The following is an 18,943-nucleotide window of genomic DNA, read 5'->3' on the forward strand; positions in this document are numbered from 1 at the left end:
AGATCATTTATGTGAGAGAGAAGTGAGACCCCTTCAAATGAGAATTGTCCAAGCTCACTTCTTTAGAAACTCTCGCAAAACCAGGACGGATTTTATAGCCAAAACGGGCCAAACAATGAGAACCGAATTAGACACATGAATTCTGTGTCGATATGTAGCCCACTTAAAAATTGAACAGTTCAAGAACAACGTATCTACTGGACAATTAGTAAAGACTACGTACTTTTCAAGGGAAAGTTCAAAAGAAATTTACTTATCCTATACCACTACAAAAAAAATAGTATATTTGTAACGGAATTCCGTTCCTAAAGTTCACGTAGCTAACGTAATTCCATCTCTAATTCCGTCTCTAATATCATTAGTAACGGAAAAAGTGAATTTAGGGACGAAAAAATCTCCTTACAAAATTGATAATTTCTTGTAGTGTACAAAATTCATCTTTCTTTGATGGGTATTTAATTAAATAAGTAAAAGAAGAATAAATTATGCCAAATTTTATTTGATTAATTTATTTTATTTTAAAAAAAATAAATAAATAACTGAATAGAACATGTACATTTTTTTCTCTATTAAATAGAAAATAAGTTGAAAAAAAAATACATATATACATATATATTATATTTTTCTCCATTTTTTTAGATGGAAGACGGAATATGAATTCTAAAAATTCATGTTGAAAATTTCTTTTATATTATAATTCGGTTTGCGAAATCTGTTATTCCGTTCACAATTCGTTTTATCCTGGAGGCCATTAGTGGAGAGCCGAATTCGCTTCAAGAAAATCGCGTAATATGTGAAACTTGAATTTAATTTCGCATCTATATGATTTTTTATTTTCGAATTTCGCCGCATTTCAAATTTCGCTAAACTATTTTCCAATATAAAATACTCAGAAATGGGAAGAAAATGAACTGAATTGAACAAATAATTAAAAAAAAAAAAAAAAAAAGACATAAATCAAATCAAGGAAACAATAAAAGCACGCAAGATTAAAAGAAAGAGAAAATTGAATTATCGGGTATTGTATTTTATGAACTACTTCTCCCAAATGGATTGTATTGTTTGTGCCTAATGTTAGGCTATTGGGCCTTTCGGTGGGCCTCCGGTCTGGATTAGTCCTGGGTTGCCTCTCTTTTGGGTCGGATCTAAATTATTTCGAAGATAATAAAATAAATATAATCAGTATGTTCACTTAACATTTTTTAATAAAATAATTCATCATAAATATTATTAAGAAAATAGAAATGTAAACACATTAATATAATATATATCATTAACTCATAAAAAGTCAATCATTCAATATAAAATATTATTTTTTATATTATCATTACAATTCCCATACTACATAAGAAAAATTAATTTATCTAAACATACTAAGTGAACAGACTGAATATTCTTGTATTTTGAATTGTTTTTTTAAAAAATATATTACAAATAAATTAATATATATTTGGATATTTATATTTGAGTGTTATGTTTGTATCTTCATGAACCGTTGTTTACCAATTTACCTTAAAATAATATAGAAAAGTTTTGGAGGTGTTTGGAAAAGAGTATTTTGAATAACTTTTTAACTTATTAAATAGTTTTTAGCTATTTGATTAGTCAAAAAGTATAATACCTCTGGAGTTGGTCCGGTGTTGTGTTAGATCAACTCTCATGGATAAGCCGGTGTCAGGTCATCCGAGATTGAATAGTGGTTAAATAGATTGAATAGATTACTCATGTCAATAATGTACATATTCTTTTTCGGGACCCATACTGAAGAAACTCTAGTATTAGCGTGCTTGGTCTTAATATGGTACGCGTAAGTGCGGGACCAGTCTATAATTCCGACAGGTCTGACTTCCGTGGTTTGCAGGCCGGGGTTTACGTATTTAATAAATTAGTTTTTTGATAGAAGTTTTTGGACCAAAAAATTTCTAAAAAACTAATCTACCCAATATTTTAGAAAAGCTTTCTCAGTTTAATTTATTTATTCTTTATATACCTTTAAAAATTTATTATTTATTCATATATGTAAATGTATTTTTACTGCAGAATTTATTAATTATTTTAATATATTTTATTCACTAAATTATAATTTTATTTTTGTAAAATTAAAACATTTACTATTATTAATTATTACATATAAATTATACTCCCTTCTCATAAAGAAATATTCATTTGTTTTTTTCACGTAATTTTAGAAATATTAATATTATATTGAGATATACTATGAATAAAATAGAAATGACTAAAATAACCTTATTAGTATGTGTGATATAAATGTAACGACATTTGTGTAATATATTGTAAGTTGTAAGAGTATTTGTAATGTTAATAGATAGTACAGTTATTAAAAAAAAATAAATATTTTGTTATGAGATGAATTAAAATAAAAATATAGATACTTTTTTATAGGACGGACGAAATATATAAGGAAGAGCAATGATACTCTTTTTTGGAATCGACGAAGTAATAAAACAAACGAAAAATGGTCCTTTTATTGTACAATTGTATTTGAATAATACTCTTTTTTGTTTCATTTTTTGTGATCAGTTTATTGTTAATACAAAAATTAAAATAAGATATAATTAAAAAGTATATTAAAAATAATTAATGTATAATAAAATTAATTATAAATTAAAATTAAAATATTATAAATTATAAAATTTAAAATATGATTAGAATTATTAAAATGAAAAAATCAATTGAAATAAAAATAATAGACATAGCATGGCATGGCATGAGAACAAGTAGTGAGGACTAATAACTAGTGTAGGAGTAGAAACTTTTTGATCAACTCATCATCTGCTCCACAGCCACACAATCCTTTCCTCAACAAACCTCACCTCTGTCGTCAACATCACCCATCCTCCACACCGTGTCGCGCATCCACTGGTGACATGATAGTCATGAGGAGCAGCTAGACTATACCAGACTACACTACACTACACTACAGATATCTGCCTCTTCAATTCTCATGGTTGTTCGGAGCTTCTGCAATTGAAATTCTTCACCACCCATGGAGGCCTCTAATGCAGTTGCAGTTGCACTTGCATTGAGCCCGCTTTCACTTCTATCCAAACCACCACTGCCGCCCAAGAAACTCTCACCACCCGCCGTTTCTCTATTCAGGCACCATACCTCTCGAATTTTCGGCGCTTCTGCTAGGGATTTATGTTCCAGAAGACTGAATCATGGCCTGCTGTTTTTGTCTTCAATTCTGAGCTCCGAATCGGTGAAAGCACTCACCTACGACGAAGCCCTAGATCAATCAGGGAGCAGTGGCGTAACGCTAGATTTTGACATCAACGGGATCATCGACAGTGTAGTCAACTTTACGAACGAAAATCCGCTGATTGTCGGTGGCGGAGCGGCGGCCGTGGTGTTGCCGGTGGTAATTGCTCAGCTGATCGGCCAGTCGAGGCCATGGGGAGCGGTGAGTGCGAAGAATGCTTATGCGAAATTGAGTGAGGATCCTAATGCTCAATTGCTGGATATAAGATTGGCAGCGGATATAAGGCAGGAGGGAAGTCCAGATCTCAAAGGCCTGAAGAAGAAGCCAGTAGCAATTGTGTACAAAGGGGACAACAAGCCAGGGTTCTTGAAGAAGTTGTCTGTGAAGTTTAAGGAACCAAATGAAACCACATTGTTCATTCTGGACAAGTAAAACATTTCGAAACTCTCTGAGTATATAATTGTTGAGCTTCGTTATCGTTTCTGATTACTTGAATGTTTACTTTTCCACTGCATTGAGCATATTGATTCAAAGCTAGAGCTACTTGGTGTCTTTGCAATTTCTACATCTACAGTTTTCGATCATAGTGTTCATATGGTTGGAATGAATTGGATATAATTAATTCATAGAAATTAGCATATGTTGACCACGTAATTCTTGAAATCTTGGACTATGAGATCATATTCTTGGTGGCTCACTTCTTGAAGTATAGAATGCTGCAAGTTTTTAAGATGCTGCGACGACTAGGTGCTGTTGATTGCTTTAAGATTGCAAAAATTATGAATGTGCTATTTGGAATTATGTACCTTGAATCTGCATTTCCCTGTCAAGATGGTGATTGAATGCACATCGATTAGTTAGAGGGCTTAGAATCTTGGTTGTGACGCCGCAAGCCATGGAATGTCTTAGTTGGTGCTGCTTGTCCAAGTAAAATGTTTCTTGTAAACATCCCATTGCTTCCAAGCTTATATATTCCTGCATTATGATGAAGCCAGATTTAGTGGAAATTCTGAACTCGTTGCGGAGCTGGTGACAGCAAATGGCTTCAAAGCTGCTTTTGCCATCAGAGACGGTGCAGAAGGCCCCAGCGGATGGAAGGTTTTCTCGACCTTTTATTCCCTTTTCATTGATTGAAAATAATTCGTTTGTATACAGGGCTTAAGATGCTAGTTTTAAACTTGCAAACAAATGGAAATTACGCAGAACAGTGGCCTTCCCTGGTTACTTCCAAGCAAGGCATTGATCAACTTTGGTGGTTTGACAGATGCTTTGGCGGTAAATAATTTATGTTCTGTTTACATGTGTCTTCAACAATATTTCACCATTCATCGTAAAATAAATTTCCCCTAAAACATCACGTATTTTCTATTACAATGCTTCTATTTCCAAAACACAGCTATAGATTGTGCTACATTACTACTTTATGTAATATCTGAATAATGGAATCGAATTAGTGTAACAACTTCATCTTCCCGGTGAATCTGAGTAGAAAAAAATGTCGGATAAAAGTGAAAATAGTTTATTTCATCACTAGCATTTCCCCATTGTTGAATGTGTTGGTTCTTTTGCAGGAGGCATCCGATGCTGCACCTTTGACTCTTGGTATTGCAGCAGCAGCCGCCGGATTAGGGCTATTGGCTTTCACAGAGGTTAGGATATTGCCAAAGAATCGACCTTTTATTGATTATTACTTAGCTAATCCTTTTACATTTTTATGTTTCTTCAGGTAGAAACAGTTCTCCAAGTTTTAGGTACGGCTGCCGTTGTTCAGTTTGTAAGCAAGAAACTACTATTTGCAGAGGTTCGTCGTTCTTCTTCCGGCATACATTTTTCTAGCTGAAGTTTTACATTCACCGGACACTTGTACTTACATTCGCCATTTTCCTTTACAGGATCGAAAGCAAACTATCCAACAAATTGAAGAGCTTTTGAACACAAAAGTTGCTCCTAAAGAGCTTACCAGCGATATTCAGGTAAATTTGAGTTACCCTCTGAACTCTCTTTTCATCAAAAGAGTCTGGTTCAAATTCGCCACATTGACAGGAAATCGGAAAGGCACTTCTACCACCTGTGACCATCAGCAAGGCCGCCCCCGCCCTACCTGCCTCCACAGAACCAAGCCTTGCTCCACCTGTCGAGAAATCTGAGTCCAAACCGGAGACAATTACAGAAGTGAATTCTATCCCCAATGCTGAAATCCAAGAAGAATCTCTTCCAAGACATCCAACCTCACTTTCACCTTATCCCAATGTTAGTCTTCCTTAACTAATTCTCTGATATCATTAGATTAAACTGAACTATAATACTTGGCACATCCATAGCATTGACAATGTTGATCCTATCAGGATGGTTACTGAGACCCAATCATTGGTGTCTATGAGCAGAAGTGATGAGACAGTGACACTAACAGTTTGTTTGCTTTTTTTTTTTTATGCACCACAGTATCCGGACTACAAGCCTCCATCGTCGCCCATGCCATCACAGCCGTAATGGTGCAAACCAAGCTTGTCTATGCCGATTTTTACGAATGAATGTATTACAAGAGAGGATTGTGGGCAGCTGCACAAGTCTCTGCAGCGAGACATGCATCTTTAAGGCCCTTACCGGATTGATTGTTCTTAGTGCAATCAGTTTCTTGCAGGTTTACTCTGTCTGTCTCATTCTTTCGATATATATTTTGGTGTGTCAAGTTGTTGTAATCACTAATCAGTTCACTGGTAATCAATTGCACATAACGTTATGGTTATTGGTTCGCCCACCACGTTTTATGGAGCTTAAGTTATATAATCTTCGAGTGCGCAGGTCATACTATCGAATTATATGTGCCAGACACAAGGAGTTTGAATCCATAACTTCATCGTTAGAGTTCACCCCAAATACCGACATCCCTTACAGATCATAAGTTGTATAATTTTTTTTGATAATGTGGGAATTTGCATCACTATTCTTCGAGTGCGCTCACTAGGCGAACTATACGTTGTCGTAAGATTCGGAGGCGTCGGAATTTTGAATCCATGACCTTACGGTCACGAATCCATTATTACATCACCAGTTCATCCCTTATAAGGCATAAGTTGTATAATTTTTAATCTTACCAAAGGTAGATAAACTAATTTTTCTACTGTTCTACATAATTACTTTAAGATTAAAGCTATTCAAGTAGGTTGATGGGTGATCCAAACCACAATTCATTTTTTTGACAGATTTTGAGGTTGAGTTATGGCAGGTGTATAAGAACTTATCAGGAATTAAATTTTAATTTCAAAATTTATCGTGTTAAAATATTGAGATGTATAAAATAAAGTTAAAAAATTAAATCTAACTTGATTTCATTAATACAGTCGAATTCAGATATAGAAATTGATTGGGGTATTGCTTTTTTCAAGTCTACAAAGCAACTCACAAAATATTATTTACTATTATGTTTTCACAATTTTACTTAACTAATTTTAAATAAATAAATTAATATCAAAATCATTTATTTTAAAAATAAATACAAAATAATTAATTTATTTAAAAAATTATTATATATATTTTATAAAAAAATTAATAATAATAATGTTATATATGAGTATATATATTATTGGGGCCACAAGCCCCTGTTCCGGTTCAGTGGACTACACACCCAAATTATGATATCTGACAACATATATTAAATATATTTAATAATATTTTAATTGTAGTATATGAGTTAAAGCCGTACATCGGTTTGGTCCAAATTTAAATTTTAATATATATTTTTTTTATTTTTTATATTAATAAAAATTATATTTAATTCATAAAAATAGTTTTGTTTGTTATGTTTTCAATCTTAAGTTGCAAGCATTCTTGTCCTTGTGTGGACTTCTGACATTAATAGAATGAAATGCTTAATATTGATACATCAAAAGTGGTGATGTTATTATATATCATTTGTAAAATTGATTATGAATACATACAACTACCTGTTTTAGTAACTTTTACATTTTTTACTAACAAATTTTTGACTATTTTACAGGTACCTAGCTAAAATTCTTGGAGGCTACCCATTGGTGTGACTGCCAGTGAATAGCAATCATTTTGTATTTTTTCTTATGTTTGCAATATTAATTATTGTAATTGCATGCCCGGGTGTTGTTGGATTAACTACCTTAAGCATTGTCAGGGTTGCAACTAAAGTTGGGCTAGTAATGGTGTGCTCATTAAAAAAGGTAAGGCATTGGAGAAAGTACAATACATCAAGTATATTGTATATATATATTGATAACATGGGAACTTGCAGTTGCTACCCGAAAGTGCGCACTGGTTAAACCTCCGGCCGAACCTAATATCCTGCAAACTAGGCCCGACAGACAAGTCACACTAGACGAACCATGTGTGGCAGGTGACCTAAGGTGTCGGGGGTTTGACAGGACGAGGACATTGACACAGGGAAAAGAAACATTAATATTTACTATTACTAAAGTCTTTTCAGGCATGGATCTTGGTGAATTCCTTACATTAGTAGCTTCAATAGGCGTAAAATGTTTTGGTATAAATAAATTTGAAGTTTCATTTCATTATTGGTAGTGCAATGTTTTTCGTTTGAGAAAGGACTGTTTTTTAAGTTTCTATCATTTTGTTATTGAAGCTCTCTTTACCAATTGTTTTATCTTCGTTAGTAATTACATAATGGCTCGTGTAGGTATTGTCTCTTGGTTTAATCTTTGCGTGTGTGTGTTTTTGGTTTTTTGGTACTTGTCCTCAACCAACTGTTTGTATGTACGAAGGTTAGAACTATAGATATTAGAGCACAAACAATGCCGGCAAGAAAAGATGATGTTATTCAGACATTTCCGAAAACTGGAAGCATAGTTGTCACGGTGGGGGATGGCATAAATGATTTCCCAACCTTGGCTGCTGAGGACGTAGATATAGCAATAAGGGCAGGACTAACATTGCAATAGAAACTGTTTAACACAGCAGCGGTTTGGCCTATTATTATTATTATTATTATTATTATTATTATTATTATTATTATTATTATTATTATTATTTTTTAAATTTTTTTTGAAAAAGTGTTGGCCAAAAAAAAAAAAAGTGTTGATTGTGAATGATGAAAATGATTTCTATTTAGTATAAATGATGTCTAAAACAAATTGTGGCTTAATATATCTATATATATATATATGTGGTATGATCTTAGTCAAGTTGTATATTTAATTTTGAAGTTACTAATCAATGGCGAATATTTTCACTTGTACCACAATAATAAGTTCCGATATGTGTGTGAGAAGAAATTTCCGTGGTAATGACAGTTAAGAGATTAATTATTTTGTTTAAAAAAAATAAATAAAAAAATTCCATTTAGATCAATATAATGTAACCATCATTTAATAATTTGATATTATTACAGCAAACCAATTTAGATGATCAATAATTTCTCAGCATCGTTTGTCAAAAAAATTCATTTACAAAAAGTTTTAGTACTTGTAAACACTCACAATACCTAATATCAGTCATTCCAATCAAAACTACAGTAAATTATACATTACATGAATAATATTTCTAGTTGTAGCACTTAGACATGTAAGATGGAGAAGAATGTCTGGCCAACGACATCATTGCAGTCGACAATGCCATCTGCCCCATCTCCAAGCTAACTAAGTTGAACTCCTTTACAATCGGTAAATAACGTGGAAGGTGGAGATGGCTATCAATGAGGTAATCCTTACGAGGGGCCTGTCCCTTCTGGCAAAGATTTTTTTTCCACCATCACCACCACAATGCATTGTTGTTGAAGCTTTAACCTTGGACATATTCTAAGATCAACCTTCTTGCCCTCGCCGAAATCCAACATGCTGAGGAACAAATCAAATTAAAGGTTGTAACAAATCGCCTTTTTTTTTTTTAAGTTACAATTTCCACAATCTCTAGTAAGAATATATTTTTGTCTTTTACAAAATATCACATCAACCCAATATTGAAACTAAAACTCAAACCTTCCGAATAAAAAAAAAAAAAAAACAAACAAAAGGAACAAAATATTATATTATCCACCAACATGACTTTATACAAAACTTGTATATTAATTATAATTTCCTCAAGCTATTAGCCATCATGTTTCACTACATAAGACTTAGCTTGATTCCAGGGGAACAAGTAAAAAAATAATAATAATAATAGTAAATATGCAAGCATCAAAATTGGTTGAATAAAAGTAATGCTCACATCATTTTGGTCCAAAATATTGTCTACTCAACGTTGTATGAACTTCAAAATTGTATTTAGCATTGTTTAATTTTTCTTAACACCAGAGATCCTTGCAGCATGTTGCATAGTGAAGGGTGTTGGTGCATTCTCTAACAATTTGTCAAGCTTTAGAAATAAATAGAACTTCAGATTAAACTAAATTTATAACTTCACTTATATAAAAAAATGATTCAAATATTTATTAGAACAAAATTTTTTATGAAAATTTTTTAGTAATTAAATCCTTAATTCAGTACCCAATTTTTTATAGTAAATAAATAGAAAAAGAATAAGGAGAAATATGAAAAAAATTAAATTGTGGGAATAAAAAATAAAAAAATGATAAAACTTATATTTAGATACTGAATCTGCATTTACAATTATTACAATGTGTTTATTTATGGAATCTAAATGGTACTTTATTAACTTGTAGGAACTTATATCTGTATATTATAGTTGTCTCCAACATCAACTAGGTTTTCAACGAGGTTTGCAACCAAAACTAATATTTCAATACAAGTAATATGCAATTAGTGAGTAGTTTCAAATTTCTGAATTTTAGAAGGTGAACCAATCCAATAAATGACATGCATCATCAATTATTTTCAATCCATAACTAATAATCAAGTTTGATATATATGTAGAACAAAATATAAAGTTTCCATTTCGGGCTATGAAAAACACCTTTGGCTTCACAAGTGCTTCAGGTTACGCCGGCCCCCATTTCACACTTGCATAGGTAACCTCCCAAGAGTATCATTCCGTAATCTACCTATGATCGGTGGGGACTCATTAAAAACTCAACGTTTAACCTTCATCTCCAACAGAAAAGTCAACACTCGTTGCTCACTTCTTTTTTTGCAAGGAATAGTGGAAGATGCATCTTTCAAGTGTTGCAACATAAACTTCTCTGGGATCTTCACTCATCATGGTTGGGTGTCCACTACATTCGTTATTAACTGTGGTTTTTCAAACTCATTCTTTCGAGCAACTTCAGAAATTGATCACAGTTTAAATCTTTGGTTAGTGAATCCGCTATATTATCCTTATCCTTAGACTTCACGTAGTCTAACGAGATTACCCCTCGTGATATCAATTTTCGCACGGTATTGTGTCGATTATGTATGTTTCATGACTTACCGTTGTACATCACATTCGGTGCCCTTACAATAGCCACAAGGTTGTCATATGTATCATTACTGTGGGTACAAGTTTCTTTCAATTTTGAATCTCCCGTAATAGTTGTTGAAGCCATTATGTTTCCTCTCCTACCTTGTCTAAGATGATAAACTCAGATTCCATAGAAGATCGGACTATACATGTCTGCTTAGTCGATTTCCATGACACAATACCTCATCCGATAATGAACATATATCCACTCGTAGAAAATGAGTCATTTCAATTCGAAATCCAATCAGAATCAGAGTATTCTTTAAGTACTGAAGGATATTTCGAATAACATTGCCTATAGTTTTGAGTATGTTTTAGATATCTCAAAACCCTTACAATAGCTGTCCAATGATCCTTACTTAGGTTGCTAGTATATCTGCTCAGTTTAGTAACTGGGTTTACGCAAGATCAGGGCGAGTACAGTTCATCAAGAACATAAGACTCTCAATTATTCTTGCATATTTCTCTTGAGCTACAGGATCACCTTGATTTTTGCTCAACTTCACGCTTGGGTCAAGCAGGGTTTTCACTTTTGGCCTATCATTGGTGTCAAAGTTAGTCAATATTTTCGACAAATATAATGGGATTGTGTCAAGACGATTCCTTCTGAGTGCTTGATTATTTTGATCCCAAGAATCACATCGGCCAACCTAAGATCTTTCATGTCGAAATTTCCTTCAAAATCTATTTCGTCCAAACAATGAGTCTTTGATCATTTTCCATGATTAGCATATCGTCTATATAGAGGCAGACCAACACAAAACTACCGGAATCCTCTTTGTAGTAAACACATTTATCACACTCATTTTATCTGAATCCATTCGACAATATTGTATTGCCAAATTTCAAGTGTCATTGCTTCGGCTCTTGCTTAAGTCCATATAGGAACTTGACCAATTTGCATTCCTTACCCTTTTGGCCAGGTACTACAAATTCTTCGGGTTATTCCATGTAGATTTTTTCTTCTAGGTCACCATTCAAGAACGTTGTCTTGACATCCACCTGATGAATCTTTAGATTGTGCAGGGCAGCAATCGCAAGAAGTGACCTAATTGAGGTGATCCTAGACACGGGATAATGTGTCAAAGAAATTATCTCTCTCATTTTGATTAAAGTCCTTACCAACCAATCGGGATTTAAACTTCTTGACCGATCCATTAGCAATGTATCTTCTTTTTAGGACCCACTTGCATCCTAGGGGCTTACAACCCTTTGGAAGATGGTAAAAATCCAAGTGCGATTTTACATGATCGAATTAATTTCATCATTTATCACTTCCTACCATAATTCAACATCTGGCCCTGACAATGCTTCTTTCATTGTCCTTGGATCATTATCCAACATACAGACGATGTATTCCGGACCAAGATCCTTGGATATTTTCATCCTCTGACTACATCTCAGTTCTTCTTCGAGAAATTAGATCTAGTAGTCATCTATCGTGTTCTCTTCCGAGAACATTTAAGCATGTTGTCCTTATTTTTATAAGGGAATACATCTTCAAAGAAAATCGCATTTCTTGATTCCATTTACGCCCCTTCACTAATGTCAGAGATTTTTGACTTGTGAATGAGAAAATGGTACATCCCTACAAGTACACAGTCAACCGTCTTTGAGCTGATGGTGACTTTCTTTGACAAATGTACTTTCACCTTAACCAAAACCCACACACTTTGAGGTATCAGTAGAAGAACTCATATCTTTCCACAAATATAAAGGATCCAATCGTTACTTTTTAGGTGAATTTTCCTAAGGAACTTGTTGGAAGGCTTGCAGTCTTTCCACAACTCATAAGGAAATACATCCTTACCTTTTGAGAGAATTGTAGCTTTGTCATCAATGCGGCTTCCCCCCACAACCTAAGACAATTGGTAGAATGCTCAATACCTTTCTACAAAAAATAAGAAATCACATCATTATTATTATGGGAATTACTTGCCATCAATAGACTTCACTCACATGTTATGAGATAATCTAGAACTCATTAGTAAGACATTCATCATGTCTTTCAGCGTCACGTCTTATCGCTCATGAGTTTGATAACCATGTTTTGGTTTTGGCAACCTTGGGCTCGTTTCTTTTGCCCTCACTAGCCTTAGTCAAACTCTCATCATTTTTAAAAAGGTTGCCTCACTCCGCTAAGTTGATCTATCGACAAAGACCTTTGATTTTGAACTCTCATTCTGGTTGTCCTCTTCAATGCGGAGTTTGACAACCGGTTCCAAATAACATAGCCTTTCGCTTAAGTTTTGAGGTACTTCTTAAAGTTCTCCATGATGGAGCCAACTTTTTCAATTACTATTGCCACATTAAAGACACTACGACCAATGTTCTCTCGGTTTGTACATCATGTACCAAGAGTTGAAACTCTTGTACTTTTCCACAACCGAGCATCTATCCATCATATGGTAGGACATGTTTCTCGATATGGCATACCTCTTGGTACCTGCATTCTTCAGTTTTATTCTTTCTCTCTTTGGTATTCTCTAGATATCGATATACAAAGTAAAATGAATCATAGAGACCATTTAGAATAAAAAAAATACAAAAAAATATTCCTTATCTCTATTGATCACATTAAGCATGTTTGGGAAGGATGTTATCTTCTCCAAATGATAGTGACTTTTTCAGAGAACCACTCATTGTGCATCTCTCTAGTGATTCACAAATCAACAACAACAAATAACTTCCATTGGTCATTACGCATCTGGCGATTGATTATAAATACCAAAATTTCATAATGCTAACAAAATAATCCAAAGACTTATTAAGAAACCAATTAAGGAACTAACAAATATTTCCAAGAAATTCAACATGAAAATGAAAAAAAAAAAAAAAACAGAATCAATTCCAAATAATTTATCCAAATACCAAGAAAGGATATATAGCCAATCAACTCAGTTTTCAGCATGTTATCAACAATTTCACATGAAAGATATACTAAGAAATTCAAGAAAGAAAAATTTAGCTTTTTACCCATGGATCGAGTCTTACCAAACTCGAACCATAAAATTTCTTTAAGTTTCGCAATCAATTAACCCCCCAGGCTCTGAAAACATTGTTGTATTTTTATTCAAGGATTGGGTTTTTTCGAACAGTATTATGTAAATACAACGTTATACGATTTAATAAGTGATAACAACAAAAACCCAAATTAATAATATTGAAACGAAACTGAAACATATAATCTAAAGGCTAAAGATTAAAATTTAAAATATATAAAAGCAATATTAAAAGAAGATAAGGCACAAGAAACTTCTTGTTCATGTTTGTTTTCAAACGATAGAGAGAAATTTGGTCGTTCATCCAATTGTTAGACAAAGCTGCCGATGACTATGCACAAGAACCCACAGCCAAGGTCTTTAATTTTTTCGTGGAGTTACATGCGTCTAATAAGAAATTCTACTGTTGGATTGGAAGAATAATGAGTCACGAACGTTTTCTAAACATTTCAGCTTAATCCAATTGTTAACAAAGCAGGGATCATTGTTTTCCGAGGTTGCACAGACTTTGATAAAAAGTCTCTTTTTTATTTTTGTCTTCCATTGAAGGTGGCACCGATGGTGGCGGTTGCACCAGCGGCTTCAGAATCGGCGGTGGTGGAGAAGAAATCTTCGGCAATGAAAATGGCGGCGGCTTCGGAGGTCTTAGCGGGGAAGAGACTATCCATTGATAAGTAGGGTTCATTATCACCTATTTTTCACTATGCGATTGTTGGAAAATATGAGGCGAAAATGAAACAAGAAAAAGGAAGATGGGTCGAGGAAGACTTTTTCCCACTAGCATAGCGAAATATGGTTGGTAGTGCTCTGGTGTACCCGTATTACTTTCAAAGGTAAAACGATTTATATTTTCTCGAAGTAGCACCACAAGCAAGAGGCCTGGTGAACAAGAAGAAAATATGATAGTTGGAAGATGGAGGCTCAGAATGAGAGTATGTAGACTTATTTGTGTATATTGGCCTTAGGGTTAGGGTCATGCATATTTATAGACCCTCCACCTAACAAATTTTGGGGATTCTCTTTAGATATGTGTATCACCCCTGTCTATTAGAGAGTCAAATATCATAAGATATAATTTCAAATTTGGATATGGAAATCAATTTTTTAAGTATGACTTTATCGTCTGGTATGAATAAAGTTTTTCGGATTTTTCTATCCGACCCATGAGCTCACCGATTCGGTTCGACGCCCGATCCGAATTCGCAACTCGGTTCAACACATAATTATGTGACATGAATAATCATATTATTTCATCTATTACTCACTTATCGTAATTCGATTATGAGAATATGTTAAATATTTAATAATTATTTGATTTTCTAAATTTTCAAAATAATAATTTCTTCACTTACATTACATTACCTCTGTATATGTGTGTGTAACAAATAGTTGTAGAGTATTTGGTGGTGAAGTGACACTCACTCTGATCTTCTACTACAAACTCTCCGTCTCTTCATACCTCTTTATCTGGAGTTATTAAACAAAAAAAAAAAAAATGTTTGTGAACTTGATTTGATTCGGTTCGATTTAAGTTCGTCTGTGAACTGAAACGACTAAATCGAATAATATAAATAAGTTTGTTTCGTTAATGAACGAATTCGAATTTTATTCGTGAGCGTTCGCTAAAAGAATATATTTGTATTATATATGTAATTATTAATTAAAAATTAATAAATAAAAAATCATATATATATATATAAATTCAAAATAAAATAAAATATCAAACATATCCAAACACCTCAAACAAGTTCAAATGAACTTAATCGAGCCCAATTAAAATACGAGCTTAAAAAATAAAATTACTTTTAGAAATGAATACAAGCTTTGTTAACATCAATAAACAAACACAAATAGGTAAAAAGTCTATTCAATTCGATTTGTTTGCAGCTATATCTATATCTATCTATATTGTATTGTATAATTGTATGTGACAAGTTTGAATAAATACAGCTAAATACAAAACAGAATAAAAAAAAGTCTAATGAATGAATTTCTGAAAGAGGAATAGTATTACACTTTTCTAGTGTAGTCTAGTGTAAGGTGTGTATATGTGTATCTTCCCACCAAACAATCAATGAATCCTATATCCACCAATGACCAATCCCCCTTTTTATTTTCACATTTTGGCTATCCTATTTGCTTCATTAATTAATAACATTAATATTCATAATTGACAAAATTGTATATAATTCATACGTGATTTCTCAAAAATACGCAAAATTTTTTATACTTTTAAAACTGTGTTAGACTCACTTATAGTTTCATAAGCTTTATATTTAACTCCGTCGGAGTTGTCCTTATTCAATGATGTTTGATCTAGATTCGTTCAAACTACGAATGAGTTTCAAAATTTTTATTTCTAAACACTTAAGATTACAAATATATTTATTTATTTTTATATTTAGCCTAAAGAATAATAAATATATTCAGAAATAATTGCTTTCTTTTGGTTCTAAGAATTCTGTTACTATTTTTTTAATACTAAATATAAGATGAATGAATTAGTTTGTAATTTGAGGAAGTTAAAAGTGAAGATTTCAAAACTCGTTTTCAGTCTGAATAAGGATGACTAAAGGGATGAAATACGAAATTTATGAAACTATAAAAAATTTTGAATTTTAATGTAAATTTGTAAAACGATTTTATATTGTTTAATCTCATAATTACGATAATGTATATATATATATATATATAAAAGGACGGAAGCAGTATAGGACTTAGTGTCAAAATAATTTTTAAGTGTAATTTGTTATTTTAAATTATCATAAATGGTGATTCCCCTCCCTCAATTTAAATATATTATATTTTCTATTTTAATTTATTATTTTATTTTATAATTATTTTACTAAATATATTATACAAAAAGTAAGTTCATTTATATTAAAGATTTAGAATATTAAAAAATAATAATAGTAGCAACAAAATTAGTATTTGATCGTATAATATTTAACAAGAAAACTATTTGATTTGAAATTCTTCTTTTTCTTTTCTTTTTTTTTTTTTTTGAAAAATTATCATTGATGATTTATATAAAAATTTATAAGAGATTCGGAATAACTAAAATAAATTTTTTATCTTAAATATTACTTAAGTTATTGCACTATTTTCTTTTTCTTATCTTTTTTGATTTTCTTTCCTCTTTAGTTTTTTTGTTTATTTTTCATTTAATTGTTACTGGATCAACAAGAATCCAATAAGGCGACATCTAAATAGGAAAAAGTGAACATGCCGATCATATTTTTACATATATTTTTTTACTAAAAAAACGTTGAATTGTATGTTTGAACAAAAAAAAAAAAAACTGATAATATTTATACTGTTCAAAATATATTGAAATTAAAAAAAAAAAAAATCCACGAAATTCGGAAATTGGTTCCTCCTATATATGCATGCATTGCATCTCATTTCATGGTCCCTAATTAATACTCCCTCCGTCCTGGATATTTTGTCCGCGTTACCGTAGACACGATAATTTAGGAGGGGTATAATTAGTAAATAATTAAAAATGTATTAGTAAAAATAATTATCGTATAATAAAAATAATTATAAATTAAGATTAAGATAATTGATTAGTATAATTAAAAGTAAAAAAATTATAAATTAAATTTTTAAAAATAAGATTAAAGTGTATAATTATTTTCCAAAAAAGGTAAGTGACTAAATAAGTGGGACGAACAAAAATGGAAAGGTGGACATGTGAAGTAGGACAGAGGGAGTACATTTATATAATTAGTTTTGAGAATTTTGACGACTTAAATATTCTATTAATATATATCATCATTATTATTAGAGTGTATTATATTATTATTAGAGTTGATTGCATGCACTTATGCTTTAAGTTGATGTTATTCACTTTCCATTTAATTAAAGTGGGATTTAAAGATTACCTACATACATATATTTAGGGAGTTTTCTAAATTAAAACTTCTTTTTTTTAATTAAAAAAAAAATTCTCAATTACTTTTTATTTTTTTATATTACTTTTCAAAAGTAAAATGGACATTATATTATTTTATTATACTAAATATTTATAAGATACTACTAATTTAACTTAATTTGTGTGCAAAAATTAAATAAAAAATTTAGTAATTGACGAAGCAAGTATATATTTTGAAGATACATAACATTTAAATAGTACTGTCTCCGTCGGGTTTTAAAAGTCCCATTAACTTTTTGCATGTTGATATTTGAATATTAATTATTATATCAAAATATAGTACAAATTAAAAAAATCACAAAAATAGTTTAATTAATGTTTTATAATACTAATAAAATGACATTTGTACAAAAAATTATGTAAATATAAAGAGATTTTTAATGTTAAGTACAATGACGTAAAAGGTAAATATTACACGGACGGAGGAAGTATAATTTAGAAAATAAATTCTAGAAGAATTAGAAAGAGATATAACAATGGTATATATATATATATATAAGGGTTTGTTATTCAACACTCACTACAAGAAAAAATTATTTTTGTAACAAAACTTTTTTGTTTTTAAATCTACTTTTTTTCGTTACTAATGACATCAGAGACGGAATTAGGAATTGAATTATATTAGCTACGTGAACTTTAGGGACATAATTTCGTTACAAATATATTAGTTCTTTGTAGTGACTATATAACATTTAATAGAAATATACCATTAGTACTCATAAAATAGTAATACTATTTTAACAAAAACTTCAAAGCAATACCATATTTGAAGTCAATTTGAAACTAAAACCCCAAAATCAATGCTAGTGTTTAGAAGTTAGTTGTTTGATTGATCCGTTGCCTTCCTCTCTCTCCCAACCAACTGATAAAATGGTTAGTAACCATTAGTCAACCACCCATCCGACTTGTTGGGTAGGACCAACAGCTCTCTCTCTCTCTCTCTCTCTCTCTCTCTGCGGGCTCATTCAACATATGATCGATCCCATGAACACATCTACATATATGTATTTGTATAAATTGACACTGCCAAGAACACATCTATATATGTCTGTGTTTGAGGATATATATATATATATATAGAGAGAGAGAGTGAGAGAGAGAGAGAGAGAGAGTAAGACGTGATGGGTAAGAAGAAGAATATATCGTTATCATTATCATCTTCCTCATCATCAACTAGTAAGAGAAGGGCTCCCCCAACCCCTCCCCCTACCAGTACTACCCCTCCCAACAACACTGAAACCACCATCACCGCCTGTTCTTCTGAAGAGGGTGACAGCTACAGCACAGAGGAGAAGGGACATTGGGAATCAGTAGAGAATGAGAATGAGGATAAGAGTAGTGAGATGAGCGAGCAGGAAGAGGATATCATAAAGAGAATGCACAGGCTGGTCGGCAACAACT

General features: G+C 32.0%; 1 protein-coding gene across 1 annotated transcript; it reads left to right on the forward strand.

Annotated features, from left to right (window-relative positions):
• Window positions 1–2,791: 2,791 nt before the first annotated feature.
• LOC127261228 (rhodanese-like domain-containing protein 4, chloroplastic) lies at window positions 2,792–6,010 on the forward strand. Its single transcript, XM_051289478.1, has 8 exons — window positions 2,792–3,651; window positions 4,219–4,321; window positions 4,427–4,498; window positions 4,795–4,872; window positions 4,950–5,024; window positions 5,116–5,196; window positions 5,267–5,473; window positions 5,666–6,010. The coding sequence occupies exons 1-8, from the start codon at window positions 3,008–3,010 to the stop codon at window positions 5,711–5,713; spliced, it is 1,308 nt and encodes a 435-aa protein (XP_051145435.1). The 5' UTR covers window positions 2,792–3,007; the 3' UTR covers window positions 5,714–6,010.
• Window positions 6,011–18,943: the final 12,933 nt, after the last annotated feature.

Source organism: Andrographis paniculata, unplaced genomic scaffold (assembly GCF_009805555.1).
Source record: "Andrographis paniculata isolate CXL003 unplaced genomic scaffold, ASM980555v1 Contig62END, whole genome shotgun sequence".
Taxonomy (NCBI): domain Eukaryota; kingdom Viridiplantae; phylum Streptophyta; class Magnoliopsida; order Lamiales; family Acanthaceae; genus Andrographis; species Andrographis paniculata.

Bases quoted from the DNA above. Each gene is read 5' to 3' on its own strand.
- LOC127261228 (XM_051289478.1), top strand. From the start codon at position 3,008: ATGGAGGCCTCTAATGCAGTTGCAGTTGCACTTGCATTGAGCCCGCTT. The intron at 4,322-4,426 runs GTTTTCTCGACC...GAAATTACGCAG, and splicing joins AAGGCCCCAGCGGATGGAAG to AACAGTGGCCTTCCCTGGTT. The intron at 5,474-5,665 runs GTTAGTCTTCCT...TATGCACCACAG, and splicing joins CACTTTCACCTTATCCCAAT to TATCCGGACTACAAGCCTCC.